This window comes from Saprolegnia diclina (genome assembly GCF_000281045.1).
Source record: "Saprolegnia diclina VS20 unplaced genomic scaffold supercont1.33, whole genome shotgun sequence".
NCBI classification, from domain to species: domain Eukaryota; phylum Oomycota; class Saprolegniomycetes; order Saprolegniales; family Saprolegniaceae; genus Saprolegnia; species Saprolegnia diclina.
Genome location: NW_008246100.1, coordinates 145,385 through 161,673, shown reverse-complemented (window position 1 = coordinate 161,673; position 16,289 = coordinate 145,385). Strand labels below are relative to the sequence as shown.

The following is a 16,289-nucleotide window of genomic DNA, read 5'->3' as shown; positions in this document are numbered from 1 at the left end:
ACGATCAGTTGCAAGTTTGTGGAATCAGTCGCGCATGACAAAAATCGGCCACATCTAAGGGGTTGCAGAACCACAGTGCTCCTACGTACATACGTTGGAATGTACGAGATACGTACATGGTCCCGGATGGCGCTGGCGCTATTTCCGGCGCGCGTTGGGGCCAGTTCCGATTGGCTCGTCGCCAGCACAAGATACGAGCGCGATGGCGGCAATTTGAATCTGTCGATGGCCGACGCAGCATCTCCCGTCTACAAGCTCGCGATCCTCGGTGGCGGGCCCGCGGGCATCGGCATCTTTGTCCGCGCCGCACGCCTCGGGTACCTCGACAAGCTGCTCTCGCTGGGCGTCGTCCTCGTGCACGGCGGGCCTGTCGCGAGTCTGGGCCGCGGCAACCTCGGCGACTACATCATCAACTCCAACACGTTTGCAAAGAGCTTGCTCGGTAGCGTCCTCGACGAGAAGCCCGAGCTAGACCCGCCCGAGTCGATCCGGGGCACGTTTCTCGAGGGCCTCGAGGTGCACCCGGCGGCCCAGCGGCTCTCGGCGATCGGGAACGCGTCCATCAACCTCGTCGAGCTCGGCAAATTCCTTGAAGCCATTGGGTACCTCGCGCGGCTTGAGATGCTCAAGTACCCGGGCCAAAGCGCATGTCTTCACGAGACGACGGCGACGCATGTCGAGCGCTTGGCATCGGGTGTGTGCCAGATCACGATATCGCACCACGGTGTCGAAGAAACCATTTTGGCCGACCACGTAGTCCTCGCGATGGGGGGTACCCAAGAGCTCCCACCTGACCTGGACCCGACGCATGTGGCCAAGGCGTGGACGTCGGACGCCGTGCTGCGCGAACCGGGGCGCCGTGCCCTCGCCAACGCGCTCAGTACGGCCAAGGACAAGAAGGTGTGCATCATTGGCGGCTCCCACAGCGCCTTCTCGGTAGCTTGGGTCCTCCTCAACAAGATGCAGCCAAAGCCCAATAAGCAAGAGCCGAGCATCACGTTTGGCCCGAAAGACCTCGCGCTTTTGCACCGCGGCCCGATCCGGTGCTTTTACAACACGAAAAAGGAAGCCGAGGCCGACGGGGTCAGTGTCGAGAAGGCAGACAAGAGCGGGTCCGTCAATACCTTTACGGGCCTCCGCGAAGACGCCAAAGCCTTATACGTTGCCGCGTCGTCCGGCCACGAGCCCCGGCTCAAGCTCTACATGGTCAAGAAGGGCACAAGTGGTGCAGCGCTGCAGAAGCAAGCCTGCGATGCCGCCGCCGCAATCGTGTGGTGCTGCGGGTACACGACCAAGATGCTGCCCGTCACGATCGACGGGGCACCGCAGACGTTTGCATCGGCGCGGGGCGCCATCAAGGTCGACCTCGCGGGCCGTGTCGTGCAAGCGCACAAGTCGGACGGCCTCGATTGGCTCTACGGCGTCGGCGTCGGGTTTGCGCTCCGGGCCGCCGTCGACGAAATGAAGACCGAGACGCGCGCCGACGGCGTGACCGTATACCACCGCCGGGGCGCGACGCTCGTGCTGGCCGGCGTCTTTGGTGCGGAAATTTACGGGAAAAACTGCGCAACGTTCGAGGAAATGGTCGACAAGTTTGAGAAGCGGCGCAAGGAAGAGCGCACCGAGTCCAAGATCCCCGTGAGCCCCAGCATGCTCCTCAAGCGGTGCGCATCGTCATCGTGATACCGATACGAGATGTCATCGTGACGCGTAGGGCGCCACAAGCACCAGTCGCCGATGACGAGACAAGTCACCAGAACCTTGTACGTTCACGGAGATCACTCTGTGCTGATGATGTGACGTGGGTCTTATAGAAGCTCGCGATTGTGCCGCGCAAGAACAGCCGCGTCCAAGCGGAGAGCCCGGTGAAGCCGCGCGCACGCAACCAAGGCATCGAAATTGAAGCCAAAGCACTTCGGCGAAGCAGCTTTGAGGCGGGTCGGCTCACGACCGCTGGTCGCCCCGATGTGCAAGCCAAGAGCTGCGGCAAGCCCGTGCTGGCGGGTGCGGCCAAGCACGCCATCAATGGCATTCGCACTCGCGTCCTCTGAGTCCAACGCAAGAATATATATATTTATCGACTCTGCCTGCGACGACTCTGACGCGAGAACGAGCTGGGTTTAATCAAGGCCTCTTGGTCCACACCTGGTACATATCCCAGCGCGCGAGGGCGGTGTGGTCGGTAATCAGCGCCTCGCACGTGCCCCACGCCTGGACCGCGTCGGCGGTGGCGGCGTCGGCGAGCGGGTCTTCGTTCTTGGGGCCAATCAGAATCACCTTGGTCACTTTGGGATACCATCGCAAGTAGGTTGCTAATAGCGAGGGTCGGCGAAGGTACACGGCGAGGAGCACGACCGTGTTGTCGACGTTGGACGGGCGACCACCTTCCTTGACGACGTCGAAGAAGGGCAGGAAGACGTTCACGGGCGCGATATCGAGGCCATGGACGTCCAGGCCATTCTCGCCCAGTTGCAAGTCCAGTAGGAACTCTAGCAGGCCAGAGCCACTGCCTATGCTGAGGACGACGCCAGGTCTCGGGACGTTGGCCAATGCATCCTGCAGCAGTGCTAGCAGCGGCGACGTCGGGTTCACGCAGCAGAGCGTCGTCGTCTCGGTCAGCGCGTCCAGCATCTCACGCATGCCATTGACGTCGTTCTCGAGGAAGCGCTGGCGCAAGCTGTCGGCGACCGAGAGCGCGCCGCCCGTGCGGTTCCGGTAGAGCTGCCCCGGGTGGAGCTCCATGCTTGAGGATGCTCTCGACCAATCCGGATGTCGTATTTCAAAAAGCTCCAAACTCAAACTCAAAAGTCGCATTTTGCAGGTATTAGGACGACGCCGTGTGGATGGCCTTGTGCTGGAGGGCGAGGATCGTGTCGACCTGGTTGGCCTCGGCCTCGTACCCGAGCGCGAGGAGCGACCGCTTGGCGCTGACGTACGGCCACGGGCTCGTGACGATCTGGTCGCCCTGCACGCACTTGCGGTGGAACTCACGAAAGGTCTCGATCGCCTTGGCGTGCTGGTTCGTCTCGGCGTATGCGGTCACGAGGTGCTGGAGCACAAACGTCTTCTTCGAGCCCAGACGCTCGCCAAGGTACACGACAAAGGCCCACGCGTCGACCGCGTCCTCGTCTTCCTCGTCGGCAGCCGCGTCCGGGACCTTGTCCTTCAGCGCCCGGCGCACGCAGCCCTTGAGGATGTTCTCGAGCTTGGCCGGCGACGTGACCGCATTCGGGGCCTCCAGCATGAGCTGCAGAAGGCGCCACCGGCGCGCATTGTCCACAAAGTTTACGAGCTGCCACCACCAGAACGGCGTCGTGACGTTGAGTAGTGGCAAGCGAGGCTCCAAGAGCGACCAGAGCTCGACTTGGCTCACGTGCGTCGAGCGCGCAAGCGTATGGAGCACGCGCTTGGCGTCTTCGTCGCTGTAAAAGGTCACATGGAAGACAGGGCAGGCTTCGAGAAACTCGAGCAGCGCGGGCACTTGGTCCTGCTTGGCCATCTCGACCATGAGCTTGGCAGCCATCGCGCTTGCATTCACGACCTTCTTCTCCGCAAGCGACGACACAATGAGCGGCAAAATGCGCTCCGATTGGTGCAGACCAATGTACGTTTGCACCAAGGGCCGCGCGAGGGCGCTGCTTCCTTCCCTAGAAAGAGGTAGGATAAATGCTTATGGCTTGCTACGCGCGTACGTGGTCAGCGCTTCGCACTGCGCGTGGACGGCCAGCGCTTCGTCAAACTCGCCGAGGTAGTTGCGGGCTTCCATCGCGACCACATAGAGGGGCACGAGCGACGGCGAGAGGCCGTCGAAGCGCTGCATGTTATCAAAGAGCGTTAGGACAGCCTCGGCGTACTCGACGCCGTCGACGCTGTCCTCTTGGTCGTTCTGGAACCCGGCGGCGAGGCCGAGCATGAGGTTTTGGTAGTCGAGTTCGCGCAGCTTGATGCCATGGAGTTCAATGTCGTCCGCGATTCGCTTCATGTCCTTGAAGCTCTTGATTGTCTGAAAGAGGTAGAGGGCTTGGCGGTACCCGCTCGTGTTGCGCGGGCCGTTGGCGTCGCTGAGCTGCCGCCAGAACGCCGCTGCTTTGTCGAGTTGCTTGGTCGAAATGAGCGCTTTCAGGTACGACGCGTTCATCGACTCGGTCGGGTACACGCCATGGCCGAGCGCAAAGTCCATGGCCGCCTCGACGTCGGCGTGCGCGTGCTGGAAGCTGAGCATGCCCACGAGAAAGGACATGGTGCGCCGCGTCGGCTTGACGAGCGGTGACGCCGCCGTCATGTCTTGGAGGTTCTCGTACAGCAGCGTCGCGGCTTCGTGCTGCCGGTACTTGACGAGCAGCGTCATTGCTTCCTGCTCGACACGCGCCGTCATGATAGGGTCGAACGCCGCATGCGCAGCGTGCCCCTCGAGTGTTTGCACGAGCGGGCGGTAGTACGAAGCCACTTCCTTGACGACGCCAGCAAAGTCGTTGTCGTCGCAGAGCTTCTGTAGCTTGGCGTACGCAGCGTGCATGTGGTCGACATCAATCGACGGCGCCGTGGCATTGGCCTTGGGCGGGAGGCTGCTCACGGAGATCGAGAAGTCGCGGACGGTCGACGCGCTTGAAGGAAGAGGCCACGCGATGAGGTGCATGGGTCGCAGAATGGCGGGCGACCGGGCCGAGCGCTTCAGGGTCGCGCGGAGGGCAGCGCCAAGGGTGCGTCCTGCCATCACCGACGAAGTTTCTGGTTGTTCATTGGCCCGCGAGAGTAATTTAATATCCAGCTTAAAGACGATACAAACACCTAGTACAAGTGCGTGATTTTGAAAAAAGAGCTGCTGGAAGAACCTCTCAAATTCCATAGGACCTGTGGCATTTAATGTTGTCGACCCGTCCTGGTGTGCCAAGAGCTGCCACCGAGGAGCCCGACTTGCTGCTGCTGCCGAGCATTCCCGAGAGCAGAAGTACACCACAACTATACTTATACCATGGTACTTACTTGGACTACCAGGAGCTGGAAGGCGCCGCGTCTTTTTGGTCGCCGTATCCGGAAACCCTAGGCCAGGGCAGGATTTACGGATATGACGATGGACCGGTTGGCAAACGACTCGACTGTCGGCGGCGGCCATCGGACGATGACCGACCAGGCGGACAAGCCCAAGAAACGCAATGCGTCCATCGGGTTCGACCACGAAGTCAAGTACGGCCTCAAGGTGACGGTGCGCGAGGCGAACGAAGCGCAGGAGGCCATGTGTCTCTTCTGCTTGCACTTTGGCCGCCAGCAGGCCGAGGGCCGGACGCGCAAGCCCTTGTCGACGGTCAAAATGTACCAGCCGCCGTTCCGTCTCGACAACCTCGCCCAACACAACCTCGCCCACCACCGCGATCGCTGGGCCGAGTACTGCGTGTTGACATACGAGCAAAAGCGTAGCTACTTCCCAACGACGCAACCTTCGATGATGGTCCCGCCGCCGAAGCGCAAGCCGGTGGCATCACCCACGCTGCGTGAACCGAAGCGTGCAGGTCTGACTGTCGCCGAGTCGCCGTTGCCACCGACGAGCGACGACGTACACATTGCGATGGCCGACGAACGTCTCGCGATGGAGCGATCCAAGCACGTCATGGAGGTCGAAATGCTGCGAAAATCCGTCGAGCTCAAGAAGATCGAGGTCATCAGCGCGACGATGTTGGCGCGGCAGTCGCTAGCCGATGCTGGTATAGCGCGCGACGAGATCGACCTTGTGTTGCCACTGCCACGGCTCAACGCCACCGTGTAGACAGTACAGTAGGAATCTAGGCATCCAGCTATCCAGGATACATGTAATAGCACCCCCTTTAATAACGCAGGATCCTTGCGCAACGCAGGTCGTCGTCTATGGCCTCCTTCCTATCGAGCAGAGTGGTGTGAAGTCTGTCGAACCAAAACGTGGTGACTGCAACACCAACGCAATATGATGGGCAATAAGACAAGAGGGACAACACTTCCGGTGCTTGGACCCAGTACCTCCTGCATATGAAGCAAGATTGCTGTCGTAAGCCCAAGCATCGACGCCGACCGGCCAACGCAACCAGTGCCGGCAGCTCGACAAGCCGTTGCCATCCGAGGTACCTAGCGTTCGAAGCCGCAGCCGGTGATTGGTCCGTGCCAGCCTAGTTCTTAGAGGCGTTTGATTGGCAGCTCGAAATAAAAAAGAATGGTGCATTTAAATACAATGCTCAAATGATTTAATAAGCTAGTGCAAGGAAGACCGACGTTAGGCCATGCAGAGCAACGAACCCAAGCAGCAGCGTGGCGTGCTGCGGCCCGAGCACGAGGTCAAGTACGGCGTGTCCGTGACGAGCCGCGACGTCAACACTGGCGACGCGCTCCAGGCCACGTGCCTCTTTTGCGTGCACTTTGGCCGGCAGATTCGATCGGAGCGCGCGCGCAGCATCGCGACGCAGGTCAAGGTCTACGAGCCGCCGTTCCGGACAGACAACTTTGTGCAGCACAACCGACTACACCACTGGGACCATTGGATCGCGTACAGCGGGCAGGACCCGGACGCAAAGCTCGTCTACTTCCCGGCGGCGCTGATTCCGTCCACGATGCAGATCGCTGTGGCGCCCAAGCGACGGTCGGCCGCTCCCGCCAAGCGCCCCGCATCGCCCGAGCCCGAGCCAACGAAGAAGGCGAAACCCGACGCAATCTCGCTCGTCGATCTGTTAGAGCTGGAGCGCACCAAGTATGCGCTCGAGACGGACATGATGAAGATGGACTTGGAGCTCAAGAACGTTCAGGTCGTCCTCTCGACGATGCTCGCGCGGCAAAAGCTTGTGAACGCTGGCGTGCCCCGAAGCGACATTGACGCAATGCTGCCGCTGCCGCTACCAGCTCAACGGCAACCAACAACAATCGCCCGCATCTAAGTTCGTTCCCAGTTTACGTCGACCCGTCCACAAGACACAAGATCCCTTCTCCGCATGCAGCTACTAGCATTCAAGATAGCATGCGTCGTCCGTGGTTCTGTGTGATGCCCCAAAGTGCCAATGGTCATCGTCGTCGAGTCGGCTACGTGCCATGCACGGTGGGGAGGACACATTCCTATAGCGTAGAGGCGACATACAGGCACGCGACGTTATATTACTGGAGAGGATCATTGCATGAGCGGCATGCCTTCTTCCGGCGGCGGCAGTGGCAGCATCTTGTCAATGTCGTCTTGCGGAACACCGGCCTCGACGAGCTTTTGCCGCGCGAGGAGTGTCGAGCTGATCACTTCGATGCTCTTGATCCGCAGCGTCTTTTTGAGAATTTCCATTTCCATCTCTTGCTTCTTCTCGGCGTGCTTTTCGTCAATGGCCTCTTCGAAGGGCGGCGGCGTCGCCGCGCGGGCTGCACTCGTCGCAGGTCGCTTGACCGCCGGCGCCTCCAGCGGAGCCTGCAGCTTGGGCGTCTCGGGTACGCGAACGCGTTTACTGCCTTTGGCGTCGCGCAGCGTGAGCTCGGGATGGCGCTCCATGAAGCGCTTAAGCCAGCCGTCGCCGAGGTACCCGGACGGCGGCGCAGCGCGGTTGGACGTGTGGTAGATCTCATTCGCCTTGCTGAGCACCATTTGCCGAGAGACGTGGAAGCCATTCGTTTGCATCTCGACGATCCACGCAGCAATGTTGGTCTCGATCGGCACGCTCAGCACGGGCGCCGGGCCTGGCTTCTGCAGCTTGACATCGTTGACAAACTTGTTGGCGCGGTTCGTGATCGTGCGCTCGGGGATGTGCGGGAACTTCTGGTGCACCTCGCGCAGCTTGGTGCCACCGACGTACGCCTGCACCGCGGCCTCGAGCTCCTCGGCGCTATATCGCTTCTTCTTGCCCGTCATGCTGGAATGGCCAAGTCAGTACAAATCTGCTCCTTTCGATTTTTAACCAATCAAACACGTTCGAATGTACGCTGGACGCTTGTATTGGCTAAAATTCAAGCCAAGATCTGGTTTCGCACCAGAAAAGTGCTCAGCACGAAACGATCGTGGCAGCTGCCACGAGGTAGACAGACAAGAAGTGCATTGACCACTCTGTGAACGCATCGAAGATGGACGACTAGAGCTTCGACTCGAGCGCCGATGGGTAGTGCTTCTCGTAGCAATACAAGACGAACTGCCCGGCCTTGGAGCGGCGAAGGAACTCGTAGCGCTCTTGAAATTTAGGGGGCATGTTGGCCGGGTTCAAGTACGGCGCAATGTACCGGCTTTGCTTGGGCCCGAGCAGCATCGAGACATGCGAGCAGAACGAGATGTCGGCGGCCGAGAACGTCGGGCCGGCCAAGTACGTGGAGCCCAGCGGCGCCGCGCCGAGGATGTCGTCGACGCGAGCAAACTCGGCTTCGATCTTGGCCCACGACCGCTCGGCGCCTTCCGGCGTGACGTTCAGCGACCGAATGAGCAGGGACTTGAGAACCGGAAACACCGCGCTGACAGTAGTCGAGAGCGCTGCGCTCTCGAGCGGGTCCGTGACGACGGCGCGGCCCACTGGGCCCATCGAGAAGAGCGTATGGTAGGCATACCGGCGGGCGTGCGGGCCAAACTTGTTGTCGTAGTAGAGCTCCTTGTCCTTGACTGTATCGTTCGGGTACAGTGCCGGTAGCTTCTCGCCGCAGAAGGTCATGATCTCATCGCTCGACTTCAAGATGCTCTTGCTGCCACCGACGAGAAGGAGGGGCACGCTCCGCCCGCCCTTGGAGACCGTCCCGGCGTAGTGGAAGAGAGGTGCATGATTCTCCTCAATAAAGTCTACCTTGGCCATGCGCAGACCCCATCGCGCCTTCTCGCAGAAGTTGGACGCCGGGATCGTCACGAGCACGTGCTTGGCTCGCGTCGCTGCCATCGCCGTTGATATCCAAACTGCGTTGCGTCAACAGATGGGGCTTTGCACCCGGCGCTTTTTCATAACCGAATTGACGCCGACACACAACAGCAACTTCGCTATGTCTTTTAGGTAAACTAAATACTGGCCACCCGCTGGATACTTTTTACACCCGACATGCTTGATTGGGATGGGCCGGCCAAATGTGCGGTGACAGTCGCGACGCACACATAAGTGGTCTAGACTTCACTGTAGCTATGCGAAATAGCATCAAGTGAGTCGGGTAGGCATCGCCACGTGCATGGCTGCGCCTTTAGGCATCTCCAGCCAGCCAAAATTAGCCTCGGGATGCTTCTGGAGAAGGTGCTTTGCCCCATGGCCTCCGCTGCCATGCTTCCGTAGCTTACTCTAGTGCTGTACTTACTTTCACAGTGTGGCGCCACAAAGTAAGCTTAATCGAACAGATTCGTGTTCTCCAAGCGCGCTCAAGCAGCTTCCTCTGCAGCAGACCAAAAGATTCTTTCCGTAAACCGTTGTTTATAAGCACTTAGTATTTTTAGCTCCAAAGCTTGGGCTCTGTAGGTCGCCAAGGAAAAACCTTGTGTGGTCTCCGGATACGCCACCGCGAAACGCTCAGTCTCAGAACGAGTAGCAGCCAGGCGCAGCATGCTCGTGGGGCAGTTCCTCTCGCGAAGCATCTGCAATGCAGTGGGCTACGCGTACCCGATCTACATGTCGGTCAAGGTCGCGGCCAAGGACGACGCGGCCGAGGAGCAGATCCAGTGGGTCGTCTTCTGGACAGTCAACGCATGCTTCTCGGTCTTTGAGATCATTGCGGACCGCCTCGGCAGCTTCATTCCGCTCTACTACGAGGCGAAAGTGTGCATGATGGCGTGGCTCGCGCTGCCCTACTTTCGCGGCGCGACGCAAATCTATGAGAAGCTGCTCGCGCCCAACTTTGTCAAGTACGCCCCGCTTCCTCGAATATCCTGGCTGCAAGCCATCGTAGGTACGAGCAGTCGCTCGACGCCTCGATCGATTTGGCCAGCGACAAGCTGTCGCAACTCTGTCGCGAGGCCGCGTCCCTCGCGATCCAGAAAGGCTCGGGGGCCATCGTCCAGGTACGTTGCATGTGGCTTCCAACAAAGTCGACGAAGGTCGTGTAGGGCCAGCAATACATTGTCATGCAGGCCATGCAGCAAGCGTGGAACCGACCGACAAGTCCAACAAGCGCGCCGGTTGCAGTCGTGGCCAAGACGCTCGAGCTAGAGCCCATTGCTGTGCCATCGCCACCCAAGCAGCCGACGACGTACGAGCCATCAGCGCCTCCGACGGGACCGCCCTCCCGCCAAGAGAAGGAAGCCGAGCTTCTCGTGCATTTTCGAATTCTCTTGTCGCGCGGACTCAAAGTCCGCCATGGCACCAAGTCGCGCTTGCTGCGGCTGAGTCCATTGGGCACGCACTTGTATCTCGAGTCCAAGGCGCACCGCGGCGCCGCGGCGCCCGTCGTCCTCAGTCTTCTCGCTGTCGCGACCGTCGACGCCAAGGACAATGCTTGGTTCAAGATGGACACGACGACGATCCACCACACACTGACCTTGGACGCCGAAGCCAAGAAGACGCGCGACTTGCTTGTCGCAGGTCTCCGCCTGCTCGTGCTCGCCTTCCAGAAGGAAGCCAAGCGCCCGCTGGCACGAGTCGCGCACCTCCGCGCCCGCCACGTGACGCAGTTGGCCTTCGATATGCTGCTCGACCATGTCAACCGCGCCAAGCTCCAACGCTCGTTTTAATGCAGCAGTTGCTTTATCATCTATTAAGACTACCTTCAATTGATCACTCGGCGCTGGCCAGAGGTCGTGTGTCGTCCGCCTTGAGCGGCCCCGTCATGATGGACGCTAGCTGTTCCGCCGCCGAGTCCAACAGCTTGTCCAAGTCTTCGTCGTCGTCCACCGATTTGGCCGAGTCGACATAAGTGGCTTCGTCGTCGCCTCTCATGACGTCGCTGTCCTTTGAGAGAGAGATTCGCTTGGGTGTCTTCTTGGCTTCCATGTAGTAGCCTTCTGGCTTGAGCGGGAGCGTCTTGACCGTGTCTTGGGCCACGAGGAGCGCGACGAGCTCCTTCAAGACTTCTTCGAGCACGACGAAGGCGACAATCACACTGTTGGCTTCGTCGACGTTGGCGTTGGCTAGCAGCTGCGCCTGCACGTCCGATACAACCTGCCAGCCTTGCGGTATCCTTTGAATGCGTGCGCAGGCGTCGAGGTGGACGTCTTCGAGGATGCTTCGCACCGACTTGCCCTTCTCGAGCTCTTGGTCCCAGTCAAACACGAGGTGCGGTCGAAGCGACGCGAGAAGCGTGATCAAGCCCGAGAGCGCAATGTTCTCGGTCAAGCTATTGTCGAGCCAGCGCTCGAGGCGGCCAAAGAGCACCGACTCGAAAAGCGACGCGAGCGATGTCGATGACGGTACGCGCGTCGGCACCTGCGACACGGACGGCACACAGAGCGCCCACGACCCTCGGCGCGTGGGGCGATCGACGATCTCGTCTTCGTCAACGTCTTCGTCGTCGAACTCGTCTTCATCTTCCGTGTCGCTCGCATCGGTCTTGGACTTTTCCGAGCACGCCGACTGCTCGGCAACCGCAATGTACGAGAGAAGCGAGACGAGCTCGCCGTCCGCCAACGTCGGAGCGTCGGCCACAAAGCTCTGCAGGGCCGCAAAGTCGTGCTGCTTGACCGCTGCCCAGAGCGCGGCGTTGGCCGTGATCGCGGCCACGGATGCGTGGGGAAATCGAGACGCAAACCAAACAATGTGCACCGGCGTCTTGTGGCTGCGCGGCGGTGGCAAGAGGGCGTCCTCCACGACCGTTGTGCGCAGCGAGAGAAGACTCGCAAAGAGCTCGATGGTCGCAATGCTCAACGGCACCGAGAGCGAGTTGAGTCGGTACACAAGCTCTTGCAGTAGCCGCTGCGGCTTGGCCGACGAGGCCACCGATATCGGTGGCGGCAGCAGCTCGTGCGACGACGACACCACGGGCATAGCCGTGGGCGCCGCCTTGGCGTGCATGTGGCTCAGCAGAAATGAAATGTACCCTTGGAGCAGCGGGTTCGAGGCCGGCGACCCGCCAAGCATGTCCAAGATCGACCGCGCGTAGACGAGCGCCGTGCGCGACGCTGCTTCCGCCGTGTCGAGGAGCGCATCGAGAAACGGGCCGGCCAGGAACCGGTCGTGGAATTGCACGAGGATCTCGCTTGTGATCGATCGGAGCCGCGTGACGGGGGTCGAGGCCGGCAGTCCTTTGGGCGGCGTCGCGGGGCGCTCTTCGTCGAGGATCTCAAACGTCCCGACCATGGCCAAGGTCGAGCAAAAGCGGAGGCGGCCCGCGAGAATATCGAGCTCTTGCTGGATCATGTCGAGGTCGACGGACCGGAACGACTTTTCGTGCTTGACGCCAAGCGTCTTGGGCAGCGCGTCAAAGGCGCCAATGATCCCCGTGACCGCGTAGTTGCAGAACGGTGTCATCTTGAGGATGAAGCGCGCGAGGCCAGGCTCCTGGAGGCCGGCCGCGATCGCGAGGCCTTCGCGGCACTTGAGTCCGAGCTTGCCGGCGCGGTACATGTGCGGGAGGAGACCCGTGAAGAGCACGAGCTCCGAGATGCGCGTCGGTGAGAGCGCGAGCTCGTTGTTGGGCGTCGTCGTCTTGTAGATGCGCATAAAGAAAAACTCGGTCTGCACCGGGTCGCCCTTGAGCTTGACCCAGAGCGCGTGGAGGCAGTGGAGCAAGCACTTTTCGACCATCTCGTCTTCGACTTCGCGGACCATTGCGCCCTGGATGAGCTCGCACACGGAGCGATAGACGCCACGCGTTGGCAAGATGGGGTAGTTGATCTTGGACTCGCGGAGGAGGTCGGTGAGGAAGATGATGACGAGCACCATGAGACCGCTCGGCGAATCGTCGGCAGCCTTGGCGCAGAGCTGCTGGATCACATTATGCTCGAGGAGGTACTCCATGCATGGGCGCTGGTCAATCGACGTGTCGCGGTCGTGCACCTGGCGATCGAGCGCATCTTCCTCGGCGTACAGCAGCTTGACCAGCTTGGCCAGGTTGTCGCGCGTGTTCGAGTCGCTGAGCTGCTTCTTCTGCGTCGCTTCCGGCAGATTCTCGGCAATGACGGCCTCGAGGAAGAGCGAGATGATCTGCCAGCGATGGTGAAACTCCTCGACGGGCGTCTTGTAGAGCGCCATGGTGAGATTCAACGACGGCGCGACGGCCTCCGCGGCCTGCGCGACCTACGCAGCAGCGTTAGCACGGGCGGCGCTGCGGCCAAGCACCATGGAGGCAGCGGCCTTCATCTTGTTCTTGAACCAGCTCATGCTGCTTGCGTCTCGACGCCCGATGGCAGTTCCCAAGCACGAAAGCTGCTCCGTTCTGTTGTTCGATCTATTTTCATGGGGCCCGTAGTATCCACCAACCGGGTCCGACGGTGCAATTGATTCTTTTTAATATATTACATACAAATATGCAGTAGTCTAATCGCTTTTAATTTAGGATGTCAATCTCCCACCGCAGCAAACTTCTCAATTTTCAGTATAGTAAAAACAAGCTTGAAATCCAGAAATTCGTTGAAGTGGGTGGTGCCCCCATAATTTTTGAACTAGGGACCCCTATTCAAAAGCAAAGATTTGCGTCACCGTGGACCAATCTCACTCACCACATGCTTCAATTCGCACGTTGGAGGTTGAGTTGCATCAAGCGCAGAGCGAGCGAGCAAGCTGCCATGCCGACCTTGCGCTCGGTGCCATACACCAGCGATTTGTATGCTCTCGCCTTGAGCTGGCAAAGGGCCGCTCTCTGACCGGCGAGGTTGCTTTCACTCATAATGATTGGCCAAAATGGACAGATTCCGATGGATGATTGGGTAGCCATCTGGGAATTTTAATTGCTGGCCAATCGAATGCATGACAACCTGAAAACTCCACGCGAGAGGCTGCATACAATTGCCAAGTGGTTTGCCATTTGAATATTTGAATTGCCGAGGTATGCGACGAACGACGCTCGGCCCGATATCGTCCTCGCAGCTCAACTCGATGAGCTCGTCGCAGCCATCGCGGATCCCCGTGGCCAAGCCGGCCGCGGGTCCGTCGGCCGGCCGCCAGTCCATGAGCTCCTTGGCACAACGTCGCGAGAGCATGAAGAACCGCCTGCCGCTGGGCCGCAACAGCATGGTTGCCAGCGCCGGCCATCGGACGCACTCGATCGGCAAGAACGGGTCCATGGGGTCGGGCCGGCGAAGCAGCACCTTCGGGGCGCGGGGCAACCGCGTTATGGACCCTCGCCCGGTGGCGGATCGGAGCTTCATGAACAACGCGATTCGGCTGCTGGTCGAGTACCTCTCGGAGCACAACTACGAGCACCAGATCAACTCGCATTTGCTCTTCAAGCCGATGAAGAAGGACTTTGTCTACATCATGCAGTTCCTCTTCCGCCAGCTCGATCGCAACTTTGAGTACTCGCCCAAGATCGAAGACGACGTCGCGACGTGCTTTCGCCAGCTCAAGTACCCTTTCCCGATCAGCAAAGCAGCGCTCGCGGCCGTCGGAAGTCCTCACTCGTGGCCGTCCCTTCTTGCCGCAATCTCGTGGATGATTGAGCTTCTCAAGGTATTTCATGATGATTTCTGCAATCGCCACGACCTCACGCTGTGGACAGTACGACGAAATCGTGCAGCACGACTACGAGCAAGGCGACGAGTACGACGGCGACAACTTCTTCGAGTACCTCGCCAACTCGTACGAAGCCTTCTTGAACGCCAAGGACGACGAGTACAACATGCTTGAAGCCCAGCTCATCCAAAAGATCGGTACGACATTTACCCTTACGACCCGTGGACTCTTACGACATGCATGGGCACGTAGACGCAAAGCACGACGTCATTGCCAACGAGACACATGCCATCTTGGAAGAGAACGACGAGCTGCGTCGGCAGATTGAGCAAGCCAAGAAGGCGCCGGTACGTCGCTCGAGCCTAGCCGCCATACCAAGGACACCTGCTGTAGACGCTCGCCCACTTCAACGCCAAGAAGCGCGACCTTCAGCACGATCGCGAGAAGCTTCAAGACCTCGTTCAGAAGCTCGAGGCCAACAAGGAGCACGCCGGTGTCGTCATCCACTCGACCGAACAGAAGATTGCCAAAAAGCGTACACTACCATCATCGTACTATGATGGCTCATGGGCTCCACTTTGTAGAGGAGGAGTACCAAGCGATCCAAGTGCGAATCGCACAGCTGCAGCGTCGCATCGACACGCAGGAGCTGACGGCGGAGGACCTCGACCGCTTGGTGAAGGAGCGCCAGCGCCTCCAGGAGCAGCTGCAGCAGGCTGAAGTGCGCTACAAGGATCTCCAGAGCCAGCACTGGCAAAAGGAGACGGCGATCTCCGAGATGAAAGACGCGTTGGAGGAGAGCGTGAAGCGCTACATGGTGACGGCGACGCGTCTCAAGCTCTTTGGCAAGTACGGCGGCGGCTTTGACTATGGCATTTCGATCGACGCGCACTCGGGCGGCGTCTCGGCTGCGACGGCGCTCATCAACCACCTCAAGAAGAGCGTCGTGCCCAACATCTACAAGTTCAAGAAGCAGCGCATCGAGCGCCTCGACCGGCTCCTCGACAAGTCGCTCGAGCTCAAGGCCCAAGTCGAGAGCACGGCGCTCCAGCGAGAGAACGCGCTCGAGGCCGTCCGCAACATGGAGAACCAAGAGCGCAAGATGAGCGAGATCATGCGCCGCGAGAAGGACTCGATGGACCTCCTCCTCGACCAGAAGGCCAAGGCGATCGAGGACGTCGAGCTCGAGCTCCAGCACGTCAAGAGCGAGGAAGAGCTCAACGCTGAGAACGTGCGCGCCGAGGCGCTGCACAAGGAGACGCGCGACGCGTACGAGAGCATGAAGGCGCAGTGCGAACAAGAGATCGCGACGCGACTGCACAACATCTCGCTCGCCGTCTCGGCCTGCATCGCCTTCAAGGAGAACGTCGAACATGTGCTCTCGGAAGGCGAGGCCTACGCCCAGCGCTTTGCCGTCTAGTGTGTGATTACTTTATATAAAAACGACTATAATAACCCTGCAGCTTTAAGTGAATTTACCGAATGTACAACTTGTCGATTTGATTAACCAAATTTTGAACTCTCCAATTACTACTTATACCTTTCGGTTTGTCGAAATCACTCGAACGCATGCAACGCGCTGACAGACCGGTCACACCACATCAGTCCGGGTGGTCTTCCTCTGCTGGCACTCGCTGTTGCGGCGTTGCCCAAGGGGCTTGGCGGCGAGCTTCTTGCTTGGGGTTCTCGATGAGGCCAAATGCTTATCACTATAAATGGTACAAGTACTAGCCAGCTCTGTGGTATTTGCGTTGCCCTGCAAGGTGTCGTAGAGACGACTGCATGTTCCGAAAAGGACGTGCTTCA

General features: G+C 59.6%; 9 protein-coding genes across 9 annotated transcripts; 5 read left to right on the top strand and 4 right to left on the bottom strand.

Annotated features, from left to right (window-relative positions):
- Positions 1 to 225: 225 nt before the first annotated feature.
- SDRG_09989 (hypothetical protein) lies at positions 226 to 2,051 on the top strand (the record flags this gene model as incomplete). The annotated part of the gene is made up of 3 exons (XM_008615958.1): positions 226 to 1,664; positions 1,715 to 1,763; positions 1,815 to 2,051. 3 exons carry the CDS (start codon positions 226 to 228, stop codon positions 2,049 to 2,051), a joined length of 1,725 nt encoding a protein of 574 aa, XP_008614180.1.
- A 73-nt stretch (positions 2,052 to 2,124) lies between these two features.
- On the bottom strand, positions 2,125 to 2,742 carry SDRG_09988 (hypothetical protein; the record flags this gene model as incomplete). The annotated part of the gene is made up of 1 exon (XM_008615957.1): positions 2,125 to 2,742. The coding sequence occupies one exon, from the start codon at positions 2,740 to 2,742 to the stop codon at positions 2,125 to 2,127; it is 618 nt and encodes a 205-aa protein (XP_008614179.1).
- An 82-nt stretch (positions 2,743 to 2,824) lies between these two features.
- On the bottom strand, positions 2,825 to 4,714 carry SDRG_09987 (hypothetical protein; the record flags this gene model as incomplete). The annotated part of the gene is made up of 2 exons (XM_008615956.1): positions 2,825 to 3,647; positions 3,693 to 4,714. 2 exons carry the CDS (start codon positions 4,712 to 4,714, stop codon positions 2,825 to 2,827), a joined length of 1,845 nt encoding a protein of 614 aa, XP_008614178.1.
- Positions 4,715 to 5,066: 352 nt separating this feature from the next.
- Positions 5,067 to 5,870, top strand: SDRG_09986 (hypothetical protein). The gene has a single exon (XM_008615955.1). The coding sequence runs from the start codon at positions 5,072 to 5,074 to the stop codon at positions 5,759 to 5,761; it is 690 nt and encodes a 229-aa protein (XP_008614177.1). The 5' UTR covers positions 5,067 to 5,071; the 3' UTR covers positions 5,762 to 5,870.
- Positions 5,871 to 6,226: 356 nt separating this feature from the next.
- On the top strand, positions 6,227 to 7,131 carry SDRG_09985 (hypothetical protein). The gene has a single exon (XM_008615954.1). The coding sequence runs from the start codon at positions 6,246 to 6,248 to the stop codon at positions 6,891 to 6,893; it is 648 nt and encodes a 215-aa protein (XP_008614176.1). The 5' UTR covers positions 6,227 to 6,245; the 3' UTR covers positions 6,894 to 7,131.
- Positions 7,132 to 7,901: 770 nt separating this feature from the next.
- Positions 7,902 to 8,845, bottom strand: SDRG_09984 (hypothetical protein). The gene has a single exon (XM_008615953.1). The coding sequence runs from the start codon at positions 8,838 to 8,840 to the stop codon at positions 8,058 to 8,060; it is 783 nt and encodes a 260-aa protein (XP_008614175.1). The 5' UTR covers positions 8,841 to 8,845; the 3' UTR covers positions 7,902 to 8,057.
- Positions 8,846 to 9,485: 640 nt separating this feature from the next.
- SDRG_09983 (hypothetical protein) lies at positions 9,486 to 10,609 on the top strand (the record flags this gene model as incomplete). The annotated part of the gene is made up of 3 exons (XM_008615952.1): positions 9,486 to 9,784; positions 9,829 to 9,940; positions 9,986 to 10,609. The coding sequence occupies 3 exons, from the start codon at positions 9,486 to 9,488 to the stop codon at positions 10,607 to 10,609; spliced, it is 1,035 nt and encodes a 344-aa protein (XP_008614174.1).
- On the bottom strand, positions 10,600 to 13,193 carry SDRG_09982 (hypothetical protein; the record flags this gene model as incomplete). Its single annotated transcript, XM_008615951.1, has 2 exons — positions 10,600 to 13,109; positions 13,152 to 13,193. The coding sequence occupies 2 exons, from the start codon at positions 13,191 to 13,193 to the stop codon at positions 10,653 to 10,655; spliced, it is 2,499 nt and encodes an 832-aa protein (XP_008614173.1). The 3' UTR covers positions 10,600 to 10,652.
- Positions 13,194 to 13,830: 637 nt separating this feature from the next.
- SDRG_09981 (hypothetical protein) lies at positions 13,831 to 16,009 on the top strand. Its single transcript, XM_008615950.1, has 5 exons — positions 13,831 to 14,480; positions 14,530 to 14,680; positions 14,736 to 14,830; positions 14,877 to 15,018; positions 15,068 to 16,009. Exons 1-5 carry the CDS (start codon positions 13,860 to 13,862, stop codon positions 15,901 to 15,903), a joined length of 1,845 nt encoding a protein of 614 aa, XP_008614172.1. The 5' UTR covers positions 13,831 to 13,859; the 3' UTR covers positions 15,904 to 16,009.
- Positions 16,010 to 16,289: the final 280 nt, after the last annotated feature.